This window comes from Erithacus rubecula (assembly GCF_903797595.1).
Source record: "Erithacus rubecula genome assembly, chromosome: 6".
Lineage (NCBI taxonomy): Eukaryota > Metazoa > Chordata > Aves > Passeriformes > Muscicapidae > Erithacus > Erithacus rubecula.
The window spans coordinates 34,937,419-34,946,335 of NC_136688.1; the positions used below are offsets into that span (position 1 = coordinate 34,937,419).

General features: G+C 33.6%; 1 protein-coding gene across 2 annotated transcripts in view; it reads left to right on the forward strand.

The window, feature by feature from the left end:
• The window catches only part of ARHGAP5 (Rho GTPase activating protein 5), a 46,525-nt gene extending 39,378 nt beyond the window's left edge, over positions 1-7,147 (forward strand). For both annotated transcript variants that reach the window (XM_079310213.1, XM_079310214.1), the window contains one exon: positions 3,364-7,147. In XM_079310213.1, the coding sequence (XP_079166339.1) occupies positions 3,364-3,694 (331 nt within the window). In that variant the 3' untranslated portion in view covers positions 3,695-7,147. The remainder of the gene's footprint in view (positions 1-3,363) is intronic.
• The last annotated feature ends 1,770 nt before the right edge of the window (positions 7,148-8,917 follow it).

Sequence of the window (8,917 nt, forward strand, 5' to 3'; positions counted from 1 at the left end):
TGCTTCTTAAATTTTGCCTCTTGCATAGAAGTGTAAGGTTTTTATATTTAAAAGGTGTTTCCATATTTACTTAAATAGTATTAATAGATGTATATCACATAATAATCTGAGCTTTTATGTGTAATGTATTGTCATGAGAAAGAGAGAAAACGATCAGATTACTCATGTTTCTTATTCAGTGAAAATGAAATTATTCTCTGAAATCCATAGGATGAGATTAACTCTGTTATTGTTGAGGTTGTAAGGGATCTTTGGAGATTGACTCTGTTTTGTTCAACACCATTGCTTTGACAAATACAACAGATTGCCCAGGATGGTGTCCATTTAGGTTTTCAGTATCTCCCAAGATGTGGGGCTCTAATCTCTCAGAACAGCCTGTTTCAGTGCTTAATAATAACCCTCACAGTAAAAAGTGTTTTCTTATGCTAAGAGAATTTCCTGTGGATGTTTGTGCCTATTGCCTTTTGTCCTGCCACTGAACACCACTCAGAAGAGTCTCAATTAATTTTCTTTACACCCTCATATCAGATATTTAAAATTGATGATAAGACTTCCTCTGAACTTTTCTAGGCTAAACAATCTTAACATTTTCAGCTTTTCCTCATCTGAGGGATCTTTGACCTCTTAATGATCTTCTTCCTAATGTTCCTTCATTGGGTTCACACCAGTGTGTTCATATGTCTGTTGTGCTGGTGAGTGCAGAGCTGGATCCCAGTTATTAGTTACCTGAAATGTTAATTTTTAATCAACCTAATAGACATTTTTGAAGAAAAATGGCAGTTTTAGGACTGTTAGAAGTCTTCATCTGCTCGCTCACCTATTGGCATAGCACAGCTGAATATACAATGTCAAATACCTGGATTGCTGCAAGTATAAGAGCTAAACATAATTTTACAAATACCTGAGTAGGTTCTAATCCATGCATATGTACAGATGAATGAAACATATTAATCATGGAATTTACTGGAGAGCAGGTGTGATGTACGTTGGCCTTTGCTTTCTGGTCTGCTCCTCTCTATTAATAATGAGTGATTTATGTTGCAGGTTGCTAGTAACAAAATGATCTTTTCTTAAAGAAAGGCTGTCATTTTTTGTCTCATTTGCAGTGTCAGGTAGTTGCATTCCATTCAACAAGAAATCTGCTTGTGTGTAAGCAATTGCATATATAGAGAGAGGTGAACACAGCTATGTACAGGATCTTAAAGGCAACTTGTAACTAAATTCTTGACAGTCTGTATTCTTTTTAAGAGATTAGTTCATGGTAAATTACTGCTGGTATACAATTAAAATGGAAATGTTGTTTGCTAAACAAATTGTTCATTTAATGAGGTAAAGCAGTCTTCTACATGATGAAAGAGCTCTCATCACAAGCTAATGTTTTAGATGCTTTGCTATTACATCCTACATCATTACAGTAAAATGTGTGCTATTGTTGTATAGTTAGTAATGATTGGTGATTGATATTGTTTTGGTGAGTCCACAAGCACAAGACCTGGTTGTTGAAACAAAAAGTACAGGTATTATCCACATTGTATGAGTAACCATGAGAATTTAATAAACGGCAAGAGTGAAATGAGTTTTTCATTAGTGTTATAAGCACCTTTCTGAGCATTTCTGAGCATTAATTGTGGTTGATTTAATGTAAGCACAAGTGAACTTTTAAAACAAGATAATATTGGATTGACATTGGCTTTTTTGATACTAGCTGTGTTTTATACACATTCTTTGGTAACAAGACCCTTGTCATGTTACATAAGGACTAATGTGGCATAATATGCTTCTGAAATCTTGGAAAACACCAGTGTACAGCTTTTAACCTCTGCTCAGAGTGAGTTTACAGTCTGAAGTTCCTGAGACTTGGCAGTGGAGGAAGTGGGGAGGATCAAGAGACACATAATTTTTCATTTTGAGTGAACATAGAAGAAGGTAAATGAGTATTTGTTAGGCACTTAGGAAAAGATTATAAAGCAGTTAGAGAAAGTTTGGTAGGAGACCAACATTACAGGTTTGATAGGGTTTTGTTTACTCTTAGAAAGTACAAAGGTCAAGTTCAAGCACAGGAGGGAATGCAGTTGATTGTTCACTTTGTTTAATTGGCTATGAGCTGTTGTTGGAGAAGAGGTGCAATGCCTTTTTTTTCTCCTCACCTCTAGCCGTAGGTTCCCCCACTGCTTCATTTATTTAGTCTAATGATTGTGAGCATACGGTGTGCTAATAATAATAATCATCATCATCATCATCATGCAAAGTAAAATGTAGCTTACATTTATTCTTTGATCTGTAAATGAATTTAAAATGTAATTTTTTTAGGAAAGAGATTATGAATTTTACTGCCACTCAGTATCCAAATGTCCTTTGGATCAAACTTACTCAAAACAGATTGAGAGGCAGTATTTGTATACCTTCACAATATTTTTTATGATTTATTGCTACAGTTATACATGCATTGTAAATGAGTGGAAATACTTTCTTATAGTGTTAATTCTAGTGTTTACTATGGCTTTCACAACTCTTGAATCTATGGACTACAGCCAGCTGTCAGAAATTCTTGTGGGCTGCTCTTGTTAATCATCAAAATTGTAACTGACAAATTTCTGAACCTTTATTTTCTGTCTATTTCTAGAGAAATTGTAGCTCTGCTACCTTAGTGATATCTACTGGAAATGCATGTTCCCAGCTGAATGCATCTCTTGGGTGTTTGCCAGATGTATTAACACATGATTTTTCATGTATCTCTCAGTAATTACTTCTAGATAAAATTGTGATTTTATGTGTATATAATTTGATTTTAATTTGATGTGTATATAAATTATTGATATATTTGATTATGTGTGTATATAAATTGTGATGTCGGTTTAGAATGCAGAATATTTTAGAAAACAAAATACTCTCTTTCTAGCCTGTTGCTGTGAAAAACATTTTCATTTTTCTGAATAGGTATTTACTTATAGATGATAAATTTGGTAACAAGATGGTTTGTTAATCTTTGGAGGTTTGTTTTGTTTGTTTGGTTATAGCATTGCAATAATGAATTTAGATGATAAATCAGGAACCTGTTTCAGTTTGTTTATTATTGTCAGTTCAAAATGCTGGTGGAATGTTGGATTTCTTTCTTGATAACAAGATTAATCATATTTATATTAGTTAACTATCCAAATCTGGAAACAACATGGTTTCTAAATTTTCTTGTGCATGATCGCATAAAATATTCAAGGACGATTGTTTTAATGGATCGCTTGAGGAAAGGAGCAAAAATCTTGAGATTGTTTAGCAATAATGCCTACAGTTAGAGCACTATGAGAATATTTCTAGTTGATTGCATACTGGTTTTGATTTACTCTGTGCGTATCATTCTCATTTCAGGGTTAGTCAGCAATATAAGACCAACTTTATGACTGCTGATAACTTATCGATTTGTTTCTGGCCTACTTTGATGAGACCTGATTTTGAAAACAGAGAGTTCCTTTCTACCACCAAAATCCACCAATCAGTCATAGAGACCTTCATTCAACAATGCCAGTTTTTCTTTTACAACGGGGAGATTGTAGAAGCACCCAACCCAGTGGCTTGTCAGCCCCCGCCCTCCAACCCAGTGCAGATGGTGGAGCCCATGGTACCCCTGCAGCTGCCGCCCCCGCTGCAGCCTCAGCTGATACAGTCGCAGTTACCAGCAGACCCCCTCGGTATCATATAGACACAGGAGGATTGCAGGACACTAGAGACAAGCTGTAGACATGCATGTTTCAGGATACAGTAATGTACTTCATATTTATGGAAAATAATTCCCATCCAGCTGATTGGACATCTTTTTGTTACATCCCGTACTGTGTTCCTCATTTGTACACGCTGCAGATAAAAACTATGTGATGAGCATGACTGGAGAGGTTTAATTTTTAAAAGCAAAAATAGCTATAAAGTACAAAGCTGCTGCTGCATGATACCTTATTGCAATCACTATATCATTCCTGTGACAGTTTGTCACGATATATTGTGAATAAAATTTTTCTATAGAAATTAAATGATTTAAAAAAATTACATTTATGAAACATTCAATGCTTACAGCCTGCTTTATGGCTGGTTTTTGTTATTTAACATGCTATTTTTGGCAATTTTCTTCACATTCAAGCATTCTGTGTAAACAACTAAAGCCCAGCTATAGTTTATTTTGTAATCTCCTGGCTACTTATGTGACTTTATGCTTAGGGTGGTTTATGGAAGAATGCAAAATGCACTGTTGAGAATTTTACGATCCCTCACCATCCATCTTTACTTATAAGTAAACCTGTGGACAGTTTAAGGGTGGGTGAACTTGCTTATTATTTCTTACAGCACAATACCAAGGACATGCTTGTTGTAAAAGTGAGTTTCATATATTGTACAAAAACTTTGATGTTGCCTACTTATTTCTTTATGTTCCATTACCGAACTAAACATTTTGTAAAACTGTTAATTCTGTAAACAGCTGCATGTTTAAAAGATCATTGATGGTCTTGTAAACTTAATCTAATATATTTTAGATATTTTAATTTTTCCCACTTGGGAATACATGTAGTGTTTAGGAAATAGTTCATGACATTTTCATATAAGGTTATATAACTTTTCATACATAAACATGACTTTTGTTGTAGTAAAATTCTCTAAACCAAACAATGTTTTAATCTAGGACTTCAATTAATCTATTCTTTAAATCTATTTTTATGTGACCCTCTAAATATATACAAAAATGCATTGCTAATACATGGCAATAAATACTTTGGGTACTGACAATTAACCTCTTTGGAGTGTGTATATATAAAATCACATAAACTTGTATTCATATTTTTTTTCCTGTGGTATGTTGTACTAAAATTTCAAATGACTTTTTTTTTCACAGTAATTTTAAATTATCTTCTTTTTTTCATTTATTTTACTTTTGTATTGGTACCAATTTTGCTGTAAAAGAATGCTGCTTAATTTAAACAAATCTTTTGGTTAAGTATTTTGATAGTGGTAAAAAATTAGAAGGTTACAAATTGTAGCAAAGGGGAGACCATAGATAAACACTACCTGTGAGACTTTTCATAGCAGCTTTTTTCTTTTATGCTCAAAATGTACCTTTTTAGGTCTGCAAAGAAGAAAGTTTTGGCTCATTCAGCTGCTAGAATGTTTTGTGTAGTTTAAAAAAAAAGCTTTATGATGGTCACTGTTGTAATCTTCACTTATAACAAGATTTAAGATCGTCTTGTATGTATTATAGTAAATAGATGATTTTGAAAATTAAGGCTTTTATTAAGAGATTGATTTGCTCCATTTTCCCAAAATAAAAATTGCCTTTCCCACTTATGTCCTAGGTATTGTACTTCTAATGACTTGGATTATCATTCTAGATTACTAAAATACCATAAACCTGGCTGCTGTTTAAAGTACATGTATATTATAAATTATCTTGATATTGTGTTATATTCTTGCAAGTAATTATCTTTTTTAAGAAAACAAACAAAAAAGAAAAGTCAACCCTATTCCTATTGCAAAGCACACAGGAACTAATAGTACAATAAAGTCTGTCCTGTAAATTGTAGTATTCCTAACTTGTTCTACTTTACCTGTTGTCTATATAGCTCTTATTTATAGTTTTCAGTCTAATCTTGGCATGTTTAGTGAAGAAAATGAAACTTCAAGAGTTTTATAAACTATTTCTAGGTTGCTAAAGAATTTATTTTTTTACTGTATATGGCATAGACAAAACATCACCTGTACAGGAAACAAGTCTATTTCTAACAGAAGTAAGCTTAAAAATAAATGCCAGTCATATCCATATTTAAAAATTCCATCTCTAAAATATCTCCAGTCTTTGTAATGTGAATTGCATTTTAAACTTTCTATAAATTCCAAGTTTTTTTGCCATAATATTGAATTAATCTTTGGATAATTTTTAGAATAATTTACATTCCATTTCATGATGAACTTTCATGTTTTGATCAGCAGTATTTGCAGTACCATTTCTTTGTGTATGACGTTGTGGCTAAATGGCTAAATCACCATTATTTTTAAGAATCTTAACACTTCCATTCAGCCAATTACAAAAGGGTTATTACATTTACTGGATAAAAATGGAGAAATATGAAAGCATGGCATGTGGCACCTGGTTGTCACATGGAAGAGTCCCTGCATACTGTTTGCATTATGAAAGTGTTGTATGCAGGGATGTGGATATGTGTGTACGTGTAATATATACGCTTAGAGGTTTTTTATCTGTTTGTGTGTTTATGCAGACATGCATGCACATGCACCCACATAGTAAAGTTTTTAAATACACTAGGAAATTAAACTGTGGTTATTAAAGATTTTTAATAGAGCTTTCTCTCTTATTATTTTTATTAGTGCCATAAAATGGGGAAGCATGTTATTATATCCAAATTCCTCATACTTTGGCTTATGTAGACCCTTCTAGTTTTAATGAAAATTCAAACAATAATAATTATATTTTTTAATGTGAACATTTTTACCATAGTATCTATCTTGATAAAGATACAAATGTATATTACTTTGATTGAGCCATCTCAGTGACACTTTATGGAGTAGTATCTTCTTTTTATGTTATAGTAGTATAGACATACTGCAGTGTATTGTCTTTCACTGTTTTAGCAATTCTAAAATCCTTGACCTGAGTAACAAAAGTGCCATTTTAAGATGCTTAACAGGTTATTTCAAAAATCCTTACCCTTCATGATACTGTGGAATTTAATCTCATATAGTGTAAATAGATTGCAGATGTCAACTTAAGTGAAAAGAAACTTTGTTGTTGTTTTATGTTTTCTCCTTTATTTGAATCCTGGTTGCTAGGAATTTATAGGTATGTTTATTTTTAGTTACTGGAGTTTAGCTTCCCATATTTATGATAAGCATAGAAAAACTGTCAATTGGAGATTAAAAAACAGGCCATAGTTTATGTGCTTCTTTCTTTTTTTTCAGTAATTGTGATGCTGTTTGTCAACTGCAGAAATTGCACACATTTTAAAAAAATTTCAAGTAAAATTTTTGTTCTTTGTTTATAATGTAATCTTTTATGGCTACATCAGGAGAATACTGCAGTGAATTAAATATCAGTGAAGCTTATTCTGTATAAAAGATGGAACGAATAAAATACTAAGATGCTTACTGTGTATAACGTTCAGTTTAGTTGCCTGCTAAATTTTTGAAGGCAGAAGCACCCTATCTTTCACAGCCACAGAAATGAAATTTAGCAGTAAGTCTTATTAAAGTAAGAGTGCAGCGTGTGTTCAAGTTTTTCTTGGGTGGGAGGCTGTCTCTTGTGGGTCTCTTAAATTTATTTTTCCTGTGGAATTTTTAAACCCAAAGTAAAAACTTGAGACTTTTAAGGTCGGCTTTAAGTCATCAGAGTTGTGCATTATTGGTCATAATTCTGCTAACAATATGGGATAAACACAGCTTTGATAGTAATACTGGTTTTAGTTCTCATGTTTGCAGTGTCTCTGCTCAGGTTTTTCAGAACATCTTGAGTCATATGGCTGGTGCAGAAATAACTGCAAAACCTTCCTGATGGTCTTCAAATCTGAGCACTGTTCAGGTTTTATTATGTATACACAGACACACACCCACATATATATATATGTAACACGTGCAGATACTGGAGCACTTTAATCTCAAATGAGATTCATCTTCCATATAATTTATTCAGTGTGCACATCTCAGTTATTGAGATTGCTTTATTAAAAAACAACTCTACTGAATCTGACTGAAATATAATGCACTATTCAGACTCGAGTTTCTGATGAGTAACTGTCCCAAAGAACCAAAGTGTAACATCAGTGATCACTTGTGTCAGATGCAGTCCTTCAACGAATACATTGTTTCCATGGAATCAGAAAGGGATGAAGTTAATCTGTCATTTCTGAACTGAGCACTTCCTGCCTTTCCTTACTGATGATTTCTTTCCCAAGTGTGTAGCTTGTGTATCTTACAACTGTTTCCCATATGTTTCTCATCTTCCTTATAGAATAAAATGCATGTGTGTTTAGAGCTGAAATTTTGTTGCTGAACTGAGTGTCACTGATGCCCAGCTGACAACATAGTGCTTTTATATTGTGGAAAAGGTTTCAGTATACTTGATCAGTAATAATTTCACCGTTACTGATTTTTGTTTGGTGTGATTTAGAAAATAGAAAGTGAAATTGTTTCCCTGAATGCCTACAGTGCAGCAACTGTGTTTTTTTTCAGTTTTACAGTGTGATAATAATAAAAAGCCTGTTGTTGCTTCTACTTAGAAGCTCTTTGAGTTTGAGAAAGGGTGGGAAGGCAGTCCTGTAGTGAGTCTAGCTAACAACTGCATGGCAGTGCTTCAGGGTTAGATGACTGACTCTGATGACTTGCACAGTACCTCTCTGCTAATGTGACTCTCTGATTTCTGCAGTGTAGCTGTAGCTTATCTTTCCCCCAAAATTATGGTGTCAAATCTATCTGTTCTTATAGATCTTTCTGCTTCACAACTCCAGAAGTGAAGGCAAAGTGGCTGTTCTCATCAACTCCTGCAGTTCTTAGTTTGATCAGTTGTGAGAATTTTCAGGGGCTCCTAAATTGCTTTTGCAGTGTTTTACTGAAGTAGAAAACAAATTGAATAGTAAAGTTTTGAGTTAACTGATGCTGAATGCAATCAATTGATGGCGCATGTAGAAAAAACCCAAGTTGCACTATCACAGTGTTATGGCTGAAGGCTCCACTCTCAGTACTTGACAGTGTGACCCCGAGTTTCTGCAGTAACAGCCCTTGGTCACATGTATCCTGGGCAAGTTGGGAATGAAGAAATCAAGAAACCTCAAAAAAAACCAAAACAACTTAGAAGGGCTGTCTCTAAAAATATTTAGATGAAACTGCTAAACATAGAGTGTATAAATAAATAAATATGGGGAATGTAATGTCC